The 23380-nt window shown below is 37.0% G+C and overlaps 1 protein-coding gene across 1 annotated transcript in view; it reads left to right on the forward strand.

Annotated features, from left to right (window-relative positions):
* LOC106876834 (monocarboxylate transporter 9) overlaps positions 1 to 23117 on the forward strand; it is a 36098-nt gene extending 12981 nt beyond the window's left edge. Inside the window, exons 2-5 of the mRNA XM_014925548.3 lie at positions 1348 to 2033; positions 14065 to 14208; positions 15550 to 16701; positions 22748 to 23117. Of these exons, the coding sequence (XP_014781034.1) occupies positions 1664 to 2033; positions 14065 to 14208; positions 15550 to 16701; positions 22748 to 22929 (1848 nt within the window). The 5' untranslated portion in view covers positions 1348 to 1663 and the 3' untranslated portion in view covers positions 22930 to 23117. The remainder of the gene's footprint in view (positions 1 to 1347; positions 2034 to 14064; positions 14209 to 15549; positions 16702 to 22747) is intronic.
* Positions 23118 to 23380: the final 263 nt, after the last annotated feature.

Below are 23380 nucleotides of genomic sequence, written 5' to 3' on the forward strand. Positions count from 1 at the left end.
ATGCAAGGTAACGACCCAAACATATGTTAACATATACGTGGGTTGTTCTTCGGGACAAATTTGTCAACGAATATCGAATCATTATAATACGTTTAGAGATAGAAGTAAAATGGCGAATACTAGTCTTAGTAAATTTATTTGGGAACTGAAGGAACGAAAGAAGAAATATTCGTTAGAATGGTCAATTATTAGAAAATCTTTCCCTTATGACAAAGGTAATAGATATTGCTCGTTGTGTAATCTTGGATTATTTTTTATATTATTTTCTAAGGGTAAGTTAATGAATAAACTCACATACAATGCTTTCAGATGTAGCCATTTTCTTAGGCATACGTTTTTCTGGCTTAAATAAATTATATATTTCAGTATGATCGGGTATTATAATATAATATTAGGTTTAAAAGACAGGATATATTAACTGTATGATTTATTATTTCTAATAATCTAATTGTATATTTGTATTTATTTACTAAAGTTTCTAGAGATAATATAGATCTCCATTAGTTTAGAATTTATTACCAGTGTTCAATAATTTGTATTGCTTGATTGTTTATAATTAATAATATTATTAGGGTTTTCTCCCTTAGACGGACTATTATTCGGGAGGAATTTTGAAAATGGATCAACCTTAGAAATTATAAATCTTTTTTGGTGTTTACTTTTTACCCTGAGGATGTGTAAGATAATTTACTTATTTAACTCGAATTAAGAGTTGAATTTGACCTTATACAGAAATGTATACAAAGGTAATAAACTTTAATATATATGGATTTAGCGTCAAAGCTCTTATTAAAATTTTTTGATATATAACCAATGAGATCGATTCATAAGGAGTTTACTATAGACCTTTGTGGACGAATTTTTGATATTTTGGTAAAGATTACATGTTTTATCTCACCAATACATTTGGTAGATATCATTATATGAACATATATATATATATATATATATATTGATTTTGATTCTGTGGCTCTTGTTGTTAGACTCTAGCTCTAGTAAGTACTGATCAAACAGATTTAAGCTAAAAAGCATTCTCGTCTTTTTGTATATCATGGAATACATTATCCATTGTATACTTGTGTATTTTACTCTAATTACAAATATACGTTAGGTAGCACACAGTCGTGTTCCCTTATTATGAGGGTTTTACTCTGTTTCTCTTCATAGTCTGTGCCATGTCCATGATTAAATGTGCAGGTGTGTTTTTCATATAATTTGTGCTTAATCTTTAATTAGCTGATTGTTTAAATATCTAACAAGGTCATCCATTAGTTTCAAAAAGATCTTCGTTAAAATTTATTCTTAAATTGGTTAAATTATTTTGTATTTGATTTTCTCATTTTTTAGAACTGCAGCTCCTGGAACGCACGCACAACTTCCACACACATTCACACACATACATACACATACATACACATACACACAACTCCCCCCCCCACATCATACCCCGCACCGTTCACAAAACATCACGTAATACAGACCACGTCACTTTTATCCGTCGAACGATACATATAAGCATACATATATATTTATATATAGATACACACACACACACACACACACCACACACACACACACACACACACACACATACAAGATATACACACGTAAGATATATATAAATACTTAAGACATATACACATACACAACCAGAAGACAGGAAATGGAACACCAGCATCACGAAGGAAATACTAGTGAAAGACAGACCAACTCTAGTGATAATCAGACTACTTTCAACGAAATAAAGACCATTTCCAGCGAAAGACAAAATGCTTCGAGTGAAAGAAAGATTACTGTTAGTGAAATACAGACCAGTTTCTGTGAAATACAGACCAATTCCAGTGAAACAGCGCAAAGTCCAAGATGGCTTAAATGGTTTATTCTTGTTATTTCTTATATCATCAACGTCATCGTAACAGGAATAGTGTTTTCTTTTGGCGTTCTTTATGTGAAACTTTTAGATGAATTCAAGCAGGGCAAAGCCCGTACGGCAGCCGTCGGTTCAATATCCATTGGATTACTTTTTGGTGTTGGTACGTTACAACTTTCTTTCGTTCTTTCTTTCTTTCTTTCTTTCTTTCTTTCTTTCTTTCTTTCGTTCTTTCTTTCTTTCTTTCTTTCTTTCTTTGACTCCAAGGTTGTCAAAAACATACACACATACACACATACAGAGACCCCCCCCCCCCACACACACACCACACGGACACACATTTTCAAGGAAAATATTGACAGTGAATTCGTAGTTTCACCGTTAGTCTGTTTTGTCAGACTGACGAAGCCGACTGTCAGCGAAACTTCGAAGTCAGTGTCAATCTTTTCTTAGTAAAAATTTATTCAATTTTATTAATATTATCCTTCTGTTAATGTTTGACAGTTTATTTTTTGTATGGCTTGGTTTTTCTCTCAAGACATGGAGTATTCCTTACATCCATGTCAATTGAAAATTGTAAGATTAAACATTTCCTCCCATGAAATATATTATTTCCGATTTACGTACAAGACTAGTAATTTTGAGAGGAGAAGGTTAGACGATAATATCAACTAGTATTTTATTTTATCGATCCCGTGGAGAAGAAAGGCAAACTTAACCCCAGTAGGATTTGTATCAGGAACAAATACCGCAAAACATTTTCCCAGACGCTCTAAGGATTTTGCCTATCTTCATCAGTCCAAGATTGACCCTTATCCGTGAGCAAAATCAGAAGCTTCATTAAATCTAATATTATATATGAATAGTCTTTCATCATTTTTTAAATCCTTTAGTCTGTGTGGGAGAAAGGTATCCTCTAGCGAGAAACCTGACCCAAGGGATTGCAATTGAGTGGATTCCGCTAAAGATACCCGAAGTGCCTGGTGGTGGTGTTAAATCGGCAACAGATTAAACCTATCGCCCATGTAAGTCATGGCGTAATTTGAAGTCAGAATGTAGAGATCCAGAACAAATACTGCAAGACAACCGTTTCAACGTTCTTAGAGTTGTGCCAGTCTACCTCTCTGGATTAGTGCTTCTTTTATTGACTCCTAAACAATGAAACCCAGTGTGCAGAGATTCAGGACAAACACTGCAAGACATTGTAACCTATGTTCTAACGATTATGTCTTTTACAAAGCTCCTCCAATAAAATATGGCTCTGCAGTTTGATGTTTGTAAACCAGTATAGCGGTTAGTGATATATTTGGTCTTCTTAAAATATGTCCAATGAGAACAATCTTTTCAAACATAAAATTCCATCTGTTGAATAAAATGCACAACGTAATGATCGTGAGCCTAACACAACGCCATAAATATTAGTTTCTCCACTAGGTAAATATTGGTTTCAAATTTTGGCACAAGGCCAGTCATTTCGGGGGAGAGGTAAGTCAATCACATAGACCCAAGTGCTCAACTGGTACTTATTTTGTCGATCCCGAAAAGATGAAAAGCAAAGTCGCCCTCAGAACGTAAGGACAGACGAAATACTGCTAAGTATTTTGCCGACGCGGTAACGATTTTGCCAGCTTGTCGCCTTCTATTAGAGAAATATCAAAATAATATTAATGGTGCAGAAAGTACTCAGATTTTCTTTAATGTTTCAGTCGGCGAAATGGGACTGGGACTGTCCAAAACTGCTAAGATTGATTAATTTGAGGTTCAGTTTAAGCAATTCAAGACTAACTTTATCTTTCACCCTTCTATGGTCGACAAATTAAAGAATCATTCATTCGCATACATACATGATTGCATATATCTATACATGCGTGCTGCATGTATACATCCCCACCTCACAAACATACATAATTGACAAACTAACTTACATGTACACATGTGCAGAGAAAGCCTTGGGTGGTGGACTGGTGGAATCAGTGGAACGCCGTATAGTATGCTTTGTGGTATTTGTTTCGGCTCTTTATGATTAATTTCCAATTTCTACTTGGGATGCATGCATAATCTACTGTTTAGTTTAACACCACCTGGCACCTTGAGTGCCTTACTCTGTTGCAAGCATTCGGATTAGTCTCCGGTTTGAAGGTAATTTCCTCACCCCACGTGCCTTGGAGACCCTGAAAAAGTGTACATTGCCCTTTCTAATTCGTGTTGCGTTGATGAGATCATTTTTTTATTGGTAAGTGGAAGAAAAAAAGAAAGGAAATAAGAAAAATGCTGCACAAAATATCCCACTTCTATTGAAAGCCAGTTAGTTAAAATCTTTATCCTGTTCTGTGATCAAATCCATTCATACACTGTAAACAAGAATTTTTCTCTAAAACTTCAAGATAAATTGATAAATGAATATTAGTTTCAAATTTTGGCATAAGGCCGGAAATCTCGGTGGGTGAAGTTGATCATATCGATCCCAGCACACTACTATTACTTATTTTATCGACTCCGAAAGGATGAAAAGGAAAATCGACTTTGTTTGAATTTTAACTCAAAACGTAAAGCCGGACGAAATTCCACTAAGCAATTTGTCCGGTGTGCTAACGATTCTGCCAGTTCACCGTCTTTTGATGAATAAATAGTGGTTTCAAATTTTGGCACAAGGCCAGTAATTTCGAGGTAGAGGCTAGTCAAATATATCGACCCCAGTGCTCAACTGGTACTTATTTTATCGATTCCAAAAGGATGAAAGACAAAGTCGACTTCGGCGGAATTCGAACTCAGAATAAAAAATCAGACGGAATACTGCTAATCATTATGCCAGGTGTGCTAACGATTCTGCGAGATTGCTGGCTCTTGATGAATAGATATTAATTGCTTTAAATTCATATAAGGAAAGCAAAAACAAAACAATAACAAAAGCAACACAAAAAATGAAAAAAGAAACAAAAAAAATTTTAAAACTAGAATAGAAAGTAATTTGTGTTTAGTGATTGGAAGAGTGATAACATGCTTTTTATTTTAAGTAAGCTAAGCTCATAGATTGCAGAATTAAATGGGATTGGTTTGAGCTGGAACTTTCATGGCATGTCATATTTTCTTAGAACATAAAACGCTTAAGAAGCTGTTCGGTCCACAGGCTGGGTCATTTTAAGGAAGGATTTTATTGAATATCTGTTTTCAGGGATGGTCAGACAGGGAAGTGGTGTATGGATTAACTGATGTTTCTGTACTTAGGGACATCAATAATGTTTACAAGACCTGAACTTAATGGCACCTCTCCACCCACAGTAGTGCGTCACTTTGCATACACACACACACACACACACACACACACACACACACACACACACACACACACACACACACACACACAGTTATGCACATATCGTTCGTTATTTTGTATATGTCTATGAACGTTTATTTGAAGTTTTTGTCTATTTTTACTCGAGCTGTTTATTTAATCTACTTTTATTTCATTGAAGTTCATTGAACAGAACATACGATACTAATACCAATCAAATATTTATCTTTCAGAAAGTGGGCGCGCGCGTGTATGTGTGTTTGTGCGCGCGCGTGTGTGTGTGTTTGTGCGCGTGCGCATGTGTATGCATGCATGTATGTATATGTGGATATATATATGTGTGTTTGTGTATTTGTATGTATGCATGCGTATATGTGTGTAAGTATGCATGCATATTTTACTTGCAGTGTATTTATTTTGTAAAATTCGAACCGGTCATTAAACAAATAGACCATTCCTCTTTGTCTGGGTCAAGACAGTTCCGGTAATTTGTGAGTATGTTAGTATGAGTTCGCATGTGTATATATGTGGCTGCATATGTAATGCATTTGCACTGCTGCAATGAATGTATACTCTTTTCATATGCGATTGTATGCTTGTTCTTTATGTATGTATGTATGTATGTATGTGCAGACATATGTTTTATGTATGTATTCTCATGCATATAGTTGCATATCTAGATATGCTTATATATATTTAAATGATAAACTTCTGGAAAGTTTTTCAGATTTTTACAGTTCCAGCGATGGACTGGATCTGTAGTCTTCGAATTAGCTTTCTCCTTTCTGGTTTTGAGAAGCCTAATTTCTCAAGATTGGTATTTAGGCAGTGTGTTACATATCCTAGAACTCCAATAATTACAGGTATAAACCTGAACTTGTAATCTGGATAGAGTAACTGCCGATTTGTCAATAGTTCAGCGTAGGTGTTCTCTTTTTCACTGATCTTCAGATTTATGTTGACATCCGCTGGGCAACTAATTTCCACAACTGTGCACAGTTTCTCTTCTCTATCCCAAATCATTATATCAAGTATGTATGTATGTATGTATGTATGTATGTATGTATGTATGTATGTATGTACGTACGCATGTGTGAGTGCATGCATGTACGTATATGTGTGTGTGTATGTATGTATGTATGTATGTATGTATGTATGTATGTATGTATGTCTCTTCTATTTTTTCATTATTATAAATCTTCCACTGAGGGGAAGCCGGTTTCTAACAAAAATACAAGGCCCCATCTTTGGGATGTAGTTAACACAGACAAATTCACATTTGGAACTTGAGAAAAGTCTTCTATATTTTTACTGTTCCACTCACAGATTACACGTTTGTGCTTATACGACCTATGTTTTGTTTTTTACAACAGAATACAATAAATACGTGTAGAGCATGTAGTAGTTGAGATGAAATAATCAATCACTTTGTTTTTGGTTTCCAAATTTTAGTCAAATGAAATACAAATTGTAATATATATCGGGTGCAAATTGCATCAAGTAGCCTGTTGGAGGAGGCATCCGCCTGAGGTTAAAAATAACAGTAACGTCGGTTCCTATGGAACGGCCATATTTAAGTGACGATAAACATTACTTCTCAGTATAGTTACAGCTTTCGGATCTAGTCGGTTTGACTGCTAGCATTAATTCTGTTTGAACTGATTTCATATTCTGTATAATGACACACTTTTATTAGTTAATGACTGAAGTGAAAATCATTTTCACTCTAAACCAATAAAGAATTATTCGCAATTAGAATTTGAAAATTTTGGTAATTTTAGCCAATCGTAAAACACATTCATGCCTGTTTCCATAGTAACAAGCAGAACATGAGAACTCTTTGTCTGCGAGAAAGCACGTGTTGACAAATGCATTGAAACCACTTGTTTTATCCATCTGATGACAATTGAGCATGTGAATTTATGTAGCGCAGGAGATATGAAAATTGTGATTTGTTCAAGAAATTGATTGAATGCATTTTTAACTTTCGCTTTTAATGAACTAACCAACAAAAAGTTTGTTTCTTAAAAAATATTATATTTGTAATGTGCTATTTTGTTTTTAGATAAATCTTTTAATTCGTGTTATCGCATAAATGCACATTGAATGCTTAAAATTACAAAAGACGTGTTGTTTACAAATATTGACAACACGTACTATTTTCAGGATGTTGACAACAAAATGTGCAGTCACGCACAAAATCACAGCTTCCAAATCTTGTTTTCTGACTGAGTGAAAATGATCAAACTTTAAACCTCTATAACTTTTTAAAACATTTTTCTGGAGAAAGTGAAATAACTCCAGCAATTCAGTTTGGAAAATAATATTAAATATAGAACTGCATTATCTAATCGGTACGGAGCCGACATTAGATTTCAATGAAGATATATAGAGAAACTCCATCAAAAACTAGCTCGTCTTTCAAATCATCTAACTTTCCTGTGCAGATGTTGAAACTCAAACCTTATCCCACCTGGCATGAATATAATGACACCAGTGGATTCATATAAAGCTAGAAGAGTAGCGAAAAGGGCAGGACATGCCCTCGTCCGTGAGAGGAGAGAGGTTATCTCTATTACTTAGGAAAATAACCAGAGATGATGATAAAAGGAGAATCCAACAAGATCTAAGAAAGTCGTACATGAAATAATTTGAAATGGTGAAGACACGCCAGATTAAGAAGTTTATGAAACTCAAAGATCAGAGAATAAAGACTGAAGTCCGTCACCCACCAGTGAAAGCAGTAATTAATTTAAGTAGCCGACATCTAGAAAGATCTGAAGAAGCAGTACTAAACAAAGGTCTCAACTTTGCGACAACCATCAAGCACATTCAATACTTGGACATAATAGCTCCTATTGAAGAGATAGTCGTAAAATGCCAAAAGCTCAGGGAGATGAACGAAGGTGGAAAGTGAAACAGGTACTAGAAAAAGCGAAACTTCCCAAAAGTTCGCTATCAAAAGACTACAGAGTGACAATTCCATCATAATACTTCCAGCAGACAAGGGAAATATTACAGTGGTGATGAACAAGTCTGATTACTCTGAAAAATTGGCAAGTCTTAAAAGTGATGGTAGCTACAGCAAAGTAAAGAAAGACCCAACTCTGAAAACAGAGAGGAAGTTGTCACAGATCTTCAAGAACAAGGATCACTTTACACCAATGAAGTACAGACAACTGACTTAACACTACAGTAAACTACCATACATGTACGGTCTCCCTAAGATTCACAAGGAGGGTATTCCATTAAGGCCTATAGTGAGCTGTAGAGGTTCAGCATGTCATCCATTAAGCCGCTTCCTTGTGGATATAATCAGTCCATTAGCAGGAAAGTCAACTTCGTTCGCGAAGAATTCCACCCACTTCACAGAATTGATCAAGGATACCTCCATTGAATCCAACCAGATGGTGAGTCTAGATGTGATAAGTCTGTTCACCAAAGTCCCAACTGGTGAAGCACTATCGGTGATTTAAGAAAAACTAGTGACGGACACCCATCTAAAAGAACGCACTAGTATACCAATAAGAAACTTGATGGAAATGTTGACCTTCTGTGTAGAAACTACCTACTTCAGTACAGACACTGATATATCTTGATAAAAAGAGGGTTTAGCTATGGGTTCGCCATTATCACCGAAAATAGCCAATAAAAATATGGAATACTTTGAGAATTTGGCTTTAGGATCAACACCACTAAAACCAACCCTATGGCTGCGATATGTTGATGACACCTTTATACTCTGGTCCCACCAGGAAGATGTCCAAGTGCTGTTAGATCATGTGAACTCAATAAAGCCATCCATACAGTTCACAATGGAAAAGGAAAAAGACAATCAGCTGGCATTCCTGGATTTATTAATAACACGCACCAAGCCGACCTTCACCGAACGATATCTTAACTTCAATTCTCACCATCCATACAGTGTAAAGAAAGGGATTGCTCAGTGCCTAAAACATCGAGCAAAGAAAATAAGTAGCGATCGTGAAAACCCACCATGAAGAGATGATCAGGCTCAGTAACAATCTATTAAGCAACAACTACCCCCAAAACATACTATCCACTCCAATTATGAAGAAAAGAGAGGATGAAACCAATAAACGGTCCACCGTCTGTCTACCCTATGTGATAGGCCTCTCCGAAAAGATACAAAATATATGCGGCCCATATGACACCAGGACAGTATTCAAGAGTAATACAACATTTCGCAAATATCTCCGAGTAAAACCATCAATAGAAGAGAATATGACCAAAAACTGCGTGTACTCCATCCCATGCAGCTGTGGTAGGTTATACAAAGGCGAAACATGCCGCCCTCCTCGAAATAAGGCTAGAGGAACATCGCAAAGCTGTGACACGGGGAGACATTGATAAATCGGGTATAGCTGATCATGTATGGAAAAATGGAGATCACCTCCCCCTGTGAGATGAAGTTAAAATAATAGATGGAGAACACCACTGGAAAATACGAACACTAAAAGAAGCAGCACATATGCTAGGACACAACAACCTCCCAACCAGACCGAGCGCAGATATGAATAGCATATGGGAACCGGTATTAAGGAAGGATAGGAAAATATTAGATTTATAAGCCCTAAAATTCACACCATAATTGCCCACGGGCATATGGCGTAGTGGCTAAGAGCGCGGGTTACTAACCCCAAGATTCCGAGTTAGATTCAGTGACCTGAATAATAATTATGATAACATCGAAAAATACCTTAGGAATGAGAGCCCAGGTTCGAAATTTCCCCAAGACACCTGATGAAGACTGGAGGGTATATCAGCCGAAACATTGTGTTAACAACGAACAAGATGAGGACAAATATCCGTCAAATGTAAATAATGTAACAATATTATTGTGCTAAATTTTAAAATTTTCGATTAACTTTAATTTTTGAAATGCTGGCAGCCAAACCACCTAGATCCCTGCTCTTATAGAGATTTTTCTAACTGAAATAGAAAAAAAAAAAAAATTTATATGTTTCTCTTGTAAATTTTTTTGTAGCTCCCAAGAATTAGATCTTTTTATAGTTGGTGAATCGTTGAAAATGAATTGCACCTCCGGCTTTGACAAGGTTATTTTTTAAATATCTTCCCCCCTCTCTCTCTTTCTCTTAGACGAGTAATTTTATTATTAGAACAAAACCCGGAACAGTTTCCACAAGAACATAAAAGTACCTCCATCAGATCGTTTGGTAATGGAATATAATACAGGTTCAAACACCTTAATCATCTTACCATCTTTCTCTCTCTCTCTCTCTCTTCCCCCTCTTCTTTCTTTTTCATTCTCTCATTCTTTTTGCCTTTTCTCCACTCTCAATTTTAGTTTACTATTACAATATCATTCAAAGTCTAAAATGATCTAGTGGTCATAAAGCCTTATCGATATTAATGTTTTTTAATTCAATAAATACATGTTCGTCCGTAATCTTGTTGTGATACACTCGAAGTCTGTCTGTCTGTCTGTCTCTTTCTGTCTGTCTCTCTCTCTGTTTCTCTCTCTGTCTGTCTCTCTCTCTGTCTCTCTCTTTCTGTCTCTCTCTCCTCTTCTCCTTCCCTCTGTTTGTGCCTTCCTCCTGTCTCTCACCCACTCTTCTTTCTTCTCTCACTCCTTACTTCTGTGACAGTCTGTTGTGGTTATTCATGTCTAATGTACTGACATTTTCAGTACAATATTCTGGCAATTGTTACTAGATTTAATATTCCGAAATTGAAATAGAAAATATAGTGCAAAGCACGGAACACAGAGTTGTTAATACTAAGAAAACTCTGTTCACACTGTAAGCTTGATGGCGGACTCTCTTGATACTTATAAAATACTGAAGTAGTACTAATTGCTTAGAACGAAGTGAGAGAAAGACTATTTATATTGATATTTTCTGTATGCAATATAATTTTATCCGAATTTTGTGTTGTAATTTTAGTTTAGAACGTTTAACACAAACGTTTATACCTACTCAAGATCATACTTTGTACTACATAAAAATTTTGGTGGAAAATTGGACGAATACATGCAGAACGGTTTCATCGCCTTGCTCACGTTTCGGACATGTCCGTCTGACAACACTTCCGTGCCAGTAGAGCTTGTCTCTAACTCATAAAGCTTCCCGGTAGAACTGCCAGGCCAAGGATTTCTGGGAACTATCCATAGACCCCGGCCCGAAAAGATCAGCCAATTCATCTCTTCCGACACTCAGAGTCCCCCCGAGGATCTCGCTACCCTTGCCCGCCACTGTATGTTTTTCTACCTGCGGGTGTGTTGCCTGCTCTATTCTATTTTTTTTTTATTCCAATAGCTTTGTATAGAACTGTCCTCAAATTAGTGTCTTGCGAGACAGATCTAAGGACATCAGTGCTACATTTCGCCCATATTTCTCCAACGTATATTTTGCACTTCTAAATTCATTTTCATTTATAAAAAATCCTGCATTGACTTGCTGCGTCTCGTCGGCGAGATCGTTAACAGCAGATTTGCATTGTTCGTTTGCTTCGTTTGTATATTTTCGTTAATGACGTTAGTGGTGGTGTTCGTAATGGTGGGTTTGTTGTTGCCACCGGCGGTGGTGGTTGAGGTGGCAGTATTCTCGATAGTGTTGTTACTGCTTTTTGTTTGTCATTGATCACTTTTGTTTGTTATTGATCACTTTTGTTTGTTATTGATCTCTTTTGTTTGTCATTGATCTCTTCTATTGTTACAGTGTTGGTGATGGCGGTGCCGAAAGCAGCTGAAAGTTACTTTCATACATTTCCCGTGCTGTGTTGTTGCTGTAGTTGTACTGTTAGATCTTAAGCACTTGAAAGGCTACTGAAAGCTTGTGGATACCTCAGGTTACAGGGAGTAACCCGCTACCCATATAAACTCTACTTGGAATAAGAACGAACCTGAGTCAAATCAATAGTAGAGTCAAATCAATAGTAGTAATAATCCTTTCTATTAAAGGCACAAGGCATGAAATTTGGGGGCGAGGGAGGGGATTAGTCCATTACATCGACCCCAGTGAATAACTGGTATTTAATTTATGCTGCTAAGCATTTCACCCGGCGGGCTAACGATTCTGCCAGCTCACCGCCATAATAATAATAATAATAATAATAATAATAATAATAATAATAATAATAAGTGCCAGTCAGGCAATGCGGCCGGTGGAAGTTTCACATTGAATTTCTATAGGGGATTAGTGGTGGGCAAACTGTTGACGCGTGTAGGACGGATTCGATTATCGGCCGTGTCCAAATTAAAGATCGCCCCGCCGCCTTTTTTTTGACCGGGAAAGAGAGGCAGTTTTCTCTGTAGAGTGGTTATGGCGAAAGAGGTAGTGTGGTCGAGGTTGAAAGGACCGAAGACAGATACTTTCCGCTTCGGTCAAGTCCTTATCGACTTACAAGTTCCACAGGGTGGTGAGAATGGAGAGAGAAATACTGTCCCCCCACCCCACTGTCACCGGTATTTTTGTTTAAAGGTGGGTGTATGTAGCAAGGATGTCACGTGTGAATGGGCTTACTCTGAGCATGCGCCTGTTGACCAGAGGGAATGGAGAGAAGAGAGATACCCGCCCGAGACTCCCTTGGTGTTCGACGTCTCCAGGATATGTAGGGTTCCTTGGCTACTCCTGGGTGGAACTTCCCCACTTTGGAGGAATTTTACTGTTCGAATTTTTATTGTTAATTGTTATGGTTTTTTACAATTTATACGCACTATATGTAAATCCCTATTGTCCTTTTGTTGTATCGCCCTTTGTTTTTCTGGTGCGGCACTTGTGGCCAATAAAGAAAGGATTATTATTATTATTATTATTGTTCAGTAGTTTTATTTTTATAACGTGCTTTCACTTCACTACCGAGCGCAGCTCTGTGTGCCTTGGGTATGTGCTGTGGTTGGCTGTGATGCTCTTATGGTTACTGTATTGAAAGTGTTTTGCGTAGGATGTGTGCAGTGCCCAGTAGTGCAATTTTCTGTATGGGCCCAGTAGTACAATTTTCTGTATGTGCCCAGTAGTGCAATTTTCTGTATATTATTATCATTATCATTATTATTATTATTATTATTATTATTATTATTATTATTATTATTATTATTATTATTATTATTATTATTATTATGCGATGTTATGACAGAATCGTTAGCACATCAGACAGACTGCTTAGTGGCAATTCGTCCGTCTTTACGTTTTGACTGCAAATTCCGCCGAGATCGAATTTGCCTTTCATACATTGTAGTGGCATACATTGACTGGTAATATGCCATATGGTTTCTTCATTTTGTTCACAAATTTTGCACTTATCACTTTCTGCTGTGTTGTCTATTTTATATTTGATGTAATTAGTTCTTAATGCTTGCTCTTGGGCAGCACAAATTAGAGCCTCCGTTTCCGGTTTTAAGTCACTTTTAGTCATCCATAGCCATCTTTTTCTCTGTCTGTTTTATCTGCAACATCCCTATGAAATTGTCCATGCATTATCATCATCATCATTATCATCATCATCATTATCATCATCATCATCATCATCATCATTATCATCATCATCATCATCATCATTGAGTGACAGAGCAGTGCATGCCATCAAATTGATAGGCAAAATATTTTATATATTTAGTCTCGATCGTCTACGTCTTGAGTTCAAATCCCTATGGGATAGAGCTTACCTTTTATCCTTCCCGTATCGATTAATTCTACTACATCCTTTCCTTCTACCTGTAACCGGCTCAGCATCATGGCTGCGACGTCTTGATACAGTATTTAACTTACCGTGTGCTATTGACTACGAACTGGTATTATCTTTCTTGTGTCTATGAACTTCTCATTTCGATGGCTATAGACTCTTTCCTTGTCTCCTTCTTCATTGCAATCCTTATATGTTCTATGATAACAATTTTTGATATATTTACTTTATTACACAGGTCCATTTGCAGGCCTTCTGGTCAAGAGGCTCCACTCACGTCCAGTTGCAATATTTGGCTCAGTTATATCAGTCATAGGCTTATTTACAAGTTCCTATGCCAACACTCTCCCACAACTCTACGTGCTGTATAGTGTATTAGCAGGTAAATATACAATTTATTCCACATCTTACCATTATGGTTTCTGAAGCCTGACAAAGGATGTATGTTCCAAGTAAGAACCACTATTACGATTCTCCGTTGATATTTTTTCCAATTAACTCACTAATACTCCTTTTCCCTTTATAAGTCATAAGAAAGAAATATTGATGCATAAGAAAAGAAAAGAAAAACGCTGCAGTTTTATTGAGCAACATAAGGCAACTAATGGCTAATCGTACCAATTTTGAAACGCCATGGCCGATTTTAGCATTTAGAAAAAAATAAGAAAATGGAAACATTTTTTGTAGCCCTTTATAATGATGAGAAATTCCAAGTGCTATCTAAAACATCAGACATTTTCAATATATAAGAAACGAGTTAATTAGCAAGAACTTCTGTAGTAAATAAGAGAATAAATTACAATGAACAATCGAGAAAAATTACACTGGGACGTTGTCTGCACGAAACTCAATAGTGATAACTTAATATTTAATGTAATGAGGAAAAGTTTTTCAATGAATTAAAAATTATCTTTGTAGTGAAGTTGAAAAGAGACAGTCTCAATGATTAATTTCAATTAAATCTAATCAAAGTAAAGAGAAAAATGCAAAGTTTTAATTATAATTCCACATGCAGTACATAAACGTAAACATTAAATTGAAGACAAATATTGATTTAATCTGATCCGTCACAAGTTGTTACTCGATTCACAAATATGCTGCTAAATATGTTAGAGAAACACCGCAGTTCTCTCAAGTTATATAAGACAACTATAGGCAAGTCATACCAATTGTAAAATATTTTGATCGATTTTAGTTTTTAATAGTAAAAAAATTAGCGGAAAAACTCTTTGTAACTTCTGCAAGGAGGAAAAATTCCATATCCTATCTAAGATATCAAACATTTTAAATCAATAAACATGATATCAATCATAGTCACGCCGCAGCTATTCTAGATGTAAGTTACTGGAAGTCCACGTCGCGCTTTCCTACTACTGCCGTATCGCTAGACTTACTGGAATTACTATTACCAGCCAGGTCTATCTGAATAATATCTTCAACCATGAAACTTTAAGTAGCATGCTGTAAAGTGACTGGACCTAATACAAGCAATTCATTTTACTCTTTCCGAAGAACCAAGCTCTCTATTTAAGCTTGTTTCTAAAGCTAGGTAGCATTATTTGTAAATCTATCTATCTATCTGTCTGTCTGTTTGTCTATCAACCTACCCGTCCGTCTGTCTGTCTGTCTGTCTGTCTGTCTGTCTGTCTGTCTGTCTGCAAATAGATAGATAGATAGCTAGATAACATTCATAATAATATCAATTTCTGTTATTTTTCCTTAGGAATTGGTTTCGGTTGCTTGAATCTGACGGCCATTCTATGTGTGACGGAACATTTCCAGGAAAAGCAAGGTCTTGCCTGTGCAATATCATCGAGTGGTTGTGGAGTGGGAAATATCATATTTCCTATTATAATCAGCGAGCTGATAGCTTCGGTTGGCTGGCGACCATCAATGCAGTTCCTTTCTGGTATTCAACTAGTTACTGGTCTTTGTTCACTTTTGATGTTCCCCAAAAGAAATAAATTCTTTCCTTGTTGCCAATTTCGGAATAAGTCGACTAAAAGAAGATCAATCTCGTTTAATGTCAATATTTACCCTAATATTTCGGCAGTTCTGAAAGATTTATGGCTGGATGGTTTGATCGATATGAAATCAAGTTTTTACAGTAAAACGAAACGAGACTCTAGCGTAAATTACATTCAGTTTCATTCCTCATCAATAAATGTTATTAAAGACTCAGGAGATTTTCAAACAGGAACGAAGAGACACATGTGTACTGATGAGCAATATTCCAGTACACAATCTAATTCTATCTCAACTGTTGATAGATATTCTTTAGAATATCACCAAAACTTTTGTGCAAACGTCATGGAAGGAAATCATTTGGTGGAAAAATCTTCAAAAAATGGAGAGCAAAGTTTTACGGGAAAGATTCATAGATGTTGGAACTGTATAAAAAATTATCTCCGTGATATTAATATCTTCAAAAATACAAAATATCTAGTGCTTTTCTGCTCCTGTTTGCTGTCAGCTACTGGCGCTGGAGTTCCTGTTATTATCATATCGGACTATGCTGAGTCATTTGGTACAACCACAAAGAAAGCCGCCATTTTAGTGTCTGTAATCGGAGTCACTGGATTTGTCGGTCGTCTACTAGCTGGAGCAGCGTCGTGTTATTCAAAATTGAACATCTTAATGCTCTACACCGTGGCCATGTTACTGAGCGGCGTGTCAACTCTTCTTATTCCATTGCTGCAACGCTTCTGGTTCTGCATGCTATTCTCTGCCTTTTTTGGACTTTTCTATGGAATAACAGCTGGATTAGACCCGTCCATATTGGCTTATATTGCAGGCAAAGATAATATAGCTGTATCGTTCGGGTTTTTCACACTGGCACTTGGAGTCGGTAGCACTGCCAGTGCTTCTCTTGCAGGTAAGGCAACACACCATATTCAAGTAAACTCTCTCTCTCTCTCTCTCTCAGGCACACATATACACTCATGCAATTTTATTAAACTTGGTAAAGTTATAACCGCTAAAAAAGGGTTTGACGTATAAAGCGTTGCGACTTCTGCTTTGTTGGACCTCGCCCATCATCGCTAGAGTGAAAAACTTTCAGCTTCTCTCAGGATCAGTTACTATCTGAAATAGATTATCTGATGTTGTAGATTGAAAATTATTATATAATAGTTCAGCAATGTATAATTTTAAATTCAAATTCGTGTACAACTTTATCAGTTTGCTTTGAGTTGCTTGGTATTCTGTATTAGATGTAAATTATTTCGTGAATATATAACGAGTTACTCATATAAAAAAATAAAATTACTTTGAATTCTGAGAGTACTCTACTTTCGGTTCGAAAATAGTCTTGCTCCGTCTTGTCGAATCTCTCAGATATACGTGTATAATATGTGTGTATTAAGGTGTATGTATGATGTTTAGTATGTGTCTTCTCTCCCTGCAATATATAAAATTTGGATCTCAAATGGCAAGTACTGTATATATTATCTCATTGTCATAACATCTTTTAAAAATTGTTATCTCCCTTGGATAAAGACTGCTATCTTACGTTTTCATAGAATCGTATCCCACTGGGGAGCCGGAGATGGAATCATCCATACTGGTGGTGCAGGATAGAAGATCTTTTTATAACACAGGCGGTAGTAAAGGTCAATTTGAAAACCTTCTGTTCTGAAAAAGAGGAACAGAAAAAAAAAAGAGACATACAACAGCAGGGAAGTAACAGCAGTAGCAACAATAACAACAGACCCAGGGGGCAAGACTTTTGCTGTTATTGATTTTTTTCGAGATTGTCAGCAACCGTAGCTTCAGGAATGGTCGGAGCAGAAGTAAACGAAATCACCTCATCCTTATTGCTAGAAGTACCAAGGGCCAACGTCGACTTCGAAACCGAAGAGTTTCCCTTCAGCAGAGAACTGACATGAGACAACGTATTTCAAGACTTCCTCCATCTTTGATAAGAGAGGTTGCTCAGTGTGAGAAAATGTAATTATCAGAAGGCATTTTTGGGGTTTACTTTATTTAAAGGGAGAATAACACGGTGTAACAAATAAATAAAGGTAATTATGATTTTAACTCGTGTATAAGGATGTGTACGACGATAGGAATAACAATCTACTGGAGTGATGCTGGCAGAGAAAAGAGTTAGCTCACCAATAAGCAGTAAAAATCAATGCGTTGTGTGAAAGAGAAAATACAATAAGTTGTTTCCAAGTGAATGTATAAGTAACCAATCAGCGTCTTATTCCGTGTGACCGAAGTCACCGGACAGTTGATAATCACGTATTAAGCATCCAGCTTCTAGACAGCTACTGAAAGTTTTGTAGACGCATTACCCCACTTCCTTCATAGTGGAGCAAACAAGCTGGCCAGATATAGAGAGCGTTACACAACATTAAGTTTCAGACACGTGACCTCATCTCTTTCTCTTTTCTGCACTGACACGCAGGCTATGAGGACGCAACTTGACTGGTACTATCTTATGCCACAGGCCAGCTTGCAGATAGGAGCATAGCACGGAAGACCATGGCCATTACACATAAACCATCTTATTTATCATTACATTGTGTATATACGTGTAGCCACAATAAACATGTTTAAAGTTACAACCTTGCTTGTGTATGTTTTTCATCTGGGTTTACTACCAGCGAGATTACAGCCGTCTGAAAATCATATTAGGTGGCACAACGACGACCTGCACCATCTAAAATGGTGACCCGACGGGAACACAGACTTCTAAAGTTTTTTTAAGTTTCCGCGCCCTTCGGCTGGGCGGAAGTCGTCGTGTGTATTCCTCCGCTGCTAGCATTTAAAGGGCAAAGGAACGCAGTACTATTGTGTTGTTACGTAGGGGTGAAATAGTTCGACTGCCTTCCACAATCCTCTTTAGCTGCGATGTGGGAGAGGACAGAGACTGGAGAAAGGCGATTAATCTTTTCTCCCACACGCTCCCAAGGCATTTTTGTACTTCATTCCCAGGGGGAATTTTTCCACCCGCCGGAGCTTGACTCCGATGCAGCGGTATGTTACCGTGCATCTTGCGATATTTTCTATCACCTTGGATGGAGGGTTTAGAGCTACCCTTCTCTCATCTCTTTTACAATTTTCCTTGCCAATGTTAATTCTTCTTCCATATTTCCCACCGCTAACGCAAAAGACACAGAGGCGATATTTGCGTTTTTATGATTAATTTCTTTCGTATTGTTGTTGCAGTTATTGTTGTTGTTATTGTGGCTACTGTTACTGCTGCTGCTGTTGTTGTTCTCGTTGTTGACATCGAAAGTTTTGACGTTGCTTAAAGACGAAACATTTTTCGCCTCGGTGGCGTCATTAAGTTTAGGCCATTCGATATTTATATATTCTCAATTCTTTCTTCGTTCTCAATATTTCTCGACAAGGAGCCCGTTCCTTTGTCGAACATTATGATGGCTTCTTTATCAGCCAAAGATTTAGCAATAGAAAGAGATAGATTAGAGGGAGAACTAGTTAGCAAACTAGAAGAAGCTATTAGTAAAAGCATCGCGACCGACGTGATAGCGGCGAGAATGGCTCTTGACCATTTCTTTGGGGTGAAACACGATGGATGCGTAGTCAGAGCTAAAGAACAAAAGCCATCCTATGGACCCAAACGGTAGAGACGCGACGTGGAAACAAAACCACGATCAAGTCTTTGACGGATCAGGACGGACGTGTGCTACTCGGTTCTGAGCAGATGTGTGTGGCTTTCCAGCAGCACTTTGCGAGGCTGTTTGGGGAGGATGATGGGTCGACGACGGTAGCGAACTTTACGTCATACCTAAACGGTTTATCACGGCTCTCGGTGATGGACCTGAGATTCTGCGAAAAGCCGGTTACTGCCTCTGAAATACGGGAAGCAATGAGCGATTGCACAAGTCATTGCCATTAGTTGTGTTGTACATTGAAGATATCGTGTGCATCGGAAATTTGAACTCTGTATCAAGCCATAAGGACCTCCGCCAGACAATACCTTACGCAGTATGCGTGCAGTTCCAAGTAAAGCCAATTTTTGCTATACACCAAGGTTGTAGGATATTTCTAAAGTGTCCAAATATTTCTTCAGGTTGGGTAGTATTGAACAACGTTTATGCTTGACTCCCGCAGCTGGCACATGTTGGCGCGATATTTGTCAGCCTTTGCTCTTTCTTTCACGATATGTTGATCTGGCACTGCCATGTCGACTATTAGGCACTTTTGCTTGTCCCTTCTAAAGGCTACTTATATCGGGCCTTCGATGCTCTATTATCATCATCATCATCATCATCATCATCATCATTAAGGCGGCGAGCTGAAAGAATCGTTAGTATGCTAGATGAAACGCTTACTGGTATTTCGCCCGTCGCTACATTCTGAGTTCAAATTCCGCCGAGGTCGACTTTGCCTTTCATCCTTTCGGGATCGATAATTTAGGTACCAGTTACGCACTAGGGTCGATGTAATCGACTAGTCCCCTCCCCCAAAATTTCAGGCCTTGTGCCTTCAATAGAAAGGATTATTATTATTATTATTATTATTATTATTATTATTATTATGGAGACGAGTTGGCAGAATTGTTAGAGTGTCGGAATATATGCTATGAGTTCTGATGACGTCAAGGGTAACTGTGCTTTTCATTCCTCAGTGGTCGATAAAATAGAGTTAGTCAAGTACTGGAGTCGATGATATCGTTTTAACTCCACCATCAAATATACTGGACTTGAGTTTTATGGCCGTATTTGTGTTGTTAAATAGTTTTCGATGGTTTGCTGCGCGTCGCGTTCATTTAGTCCGGCGTTCTAACGATTCTACCAAATCGCCGCCTTAGTATTGCTATTAATTTTCATACAATTTTACTAATCAAGAATATTTGCATTTACAACTATTCGACAATTGAATAAATAGAACAGCTTTCACGTTATATCGAATGGAATAAATACAAGTTTTCACTGCATAATATTCTAAATAGCAATCCGAGAGCAGTTTATAATTATGAGAAAAGAATTAACTTTTTTTTCAGCATATAAAACGCACATTTTTATATTTTAAAATGCATAAGAAAATTGCTCTGCGTGTGGCACATTACAGATGAGAGACCGAGTATTGTGGGCTAGGGAGTCGGATAAGCATGAGTGCTAGACACAATAAATATTGCTAATAATATTGGATTCAAATTTTAACACAAGGTCAGCAATTTCGGGGGAGGAGTTAGTCATTTACATTGATCCCAGTGATCAACTGGAACTTATTTTATCGACCTTGAAAGGACGAAAGGCAAAGTCGACCTCGGTGGAATTTGAACCCAGAACGTAAAGATGGACGAAATACCGCTAAGATCCTGGAGCTTGCGTAAGAGTCTCCCAAAACAGCAACCAAAGACGAATATCCATGCCAAAAAAAGGTTTGCTTTGTGTTTGGTGGGACCATAGAAGCATTCTTTATTATGAGCTTCTCTCACAAAACCGGACCAATAATTCTGATGTGTAGTGTCGTCAGCTGACTAATCTGAACCAAGAAAAAAAAAATCAAAGAATTGAGGACGGAGATTGCCAACAGGAAAGGGGTCGTGTTCCAACAAGACAATGCCCGACCACATATGTCTTTGGCTACCCGAACAGAGTTGCATGAACTTGGCTGGAATCTCTTACCTCATCCACCATATTTTCCTGATATTATGCCATTCAACTACCACTTGTTTTTGTCTCTACAGAACTCATTGCAAGGAAGAATATTTAACGATTTAGATGGAGCCAAAATTTTATGCTGATGGAATATTTAAATTATCTGGATAGATGGCCAAAGGTCATTAATAATAATGGAAATTATTGCATTGAATAAAATTTATTGAAAGGCCAATTATTTATATCCCTTTTTGCATATTAAAAAGCGCTCAGAACCTTCCAGACAACCTAATACAAAAGAATTGCTTACCGTGCATTGGTAGTTATATGGAGAGATCACATCATCTCCTTAAACCTCCTTCCCTAGCATACATAACCTACAGTTGATATGAGTTTTATATTATTTAAATGATTGACTTACCTTTAAGAAACATTTTATAATTATCTAAATCAAAATTCCCTTAAAAAGATGAAAGAGATGTTAAGTGTTCGTCCGCCTACCAGTTATTTGCAATGAGTGGATGACAACAAAACCATGGCGATGGTCATTACAACGGTAGTCGATTGCAGTAAGACAAAGCATCATAGCCAAAAATACGCGTTTTACATCCTGCAGTTCTCTTGGTCGAAATATAAACTAGGAATTTCTAAGATGAACAACTATACAACTGTTCAGAAGATAAAATGAAATACGATTGTTATATAACGCAGTTTATATATAAATTCATAGTTTCATATTTTATCCTATTGTACAGCATTGTATTTACATGCATAGAATCATACATTTCCCCCTATAAAACAACCTTACAATATCTTTCGATAAGTGTATGATAATGCATACTAAATTTGTTTTTTCTTCACATGATATACTTGTAAAATAAGGATGTACTTTATGCGAGAGTGCTGTAAGAGAATGCTTTATCACAAAGATGATTGATTTAGTTCCGAACTGAACTCCAGGCTGTTCTGAGCGGAAGAAATTCAAAAAGTGAGAACACTTATCATGGAACTGAGCGGCACAGTTGCGTATAACGCCAGAAGTTGTTCTGTCCAACGTTTTCAAAATCCAGTTTTTATAACGCCCAACGGAGTTTCCAGAAAGTTCGATCAAGCTGTTTGGCGGGAGGGAAGATTTCAGCTCACTAGTTTACACAACAATCAATCTGATTTACTAAGACATATTTAAGTATGCGTCGATTCTTTTATGGTGACACAATTTTTCATAACTGGCCTTGCCTTTTATGGTAGTATGGGAGGCTGTGGTCCTGAACTGGGGAATCTGTCTAAATAAGATATAGTAATAATAATAATTGTTGTTAATACTATCTTTTTATTTCATTCTAGGTTTGTTACGAGACCTGACTGGACACTATAGGGGTTCATTTTATTTGGCTGGAGTATTTTTGTGCGTTTCAGCCTTGTGTGTATTGCCATTGGCGATATTGTCGCGACTAAGACAACGAGAGCTGAAAGATGTCCCTCCATGTAGCTGTATCATGTTAACAAGATATCACGTAATACACTGACACATGTAGAACTATAAACATAAGGCAATTATAAATATGAACATTTGCATTTAATTGAACATTATTTCTTACATTCGGACAATTACATACATTTCACATCGTCGATATTGAAAGATGAAAGACGTATACAATCCAAGCGGGATTTGGATCCGTAAAACTAATAAAATATTTTATCTTATCAAATTTCACATTGATTTCTGCTTTTCTTTTCTTTCTTGTTTTTAACTGAGTTTAAGAGACTAATTGGATAAAGTTAAGACTTTAAAGATATATTTTCTTTATGGAGTGTTGGTTTATGTACTTACACAAAGGGTTTCCTTTTTTTAATAATGCTGTCCTCCCAACTTCTAATATCAACTATTACACAACACAGGTTCAGCTCGAATAACCCTGCAGTTAATTATATCTGTTTGAAGCCAACCAGAAATGTTTCAGAGCAACTACTTTCAGT

The sequence above is a fragment of the Octopus bimaculoides genome, chromosome 4, assembly GCF_046866305.1.
Source record: "Octopus bimaculoides isolate indiv1 chromosome 4, ASM4686630v1, whole genome shotgun sequence".
NCBI classification, from domain to species: domain Eukaryota; kingdom Metazoa; phylum Mollusca; class Cephalopoda; order Octopoda; family Octopodidae; genus Octopus; species Octopus bimaculoides.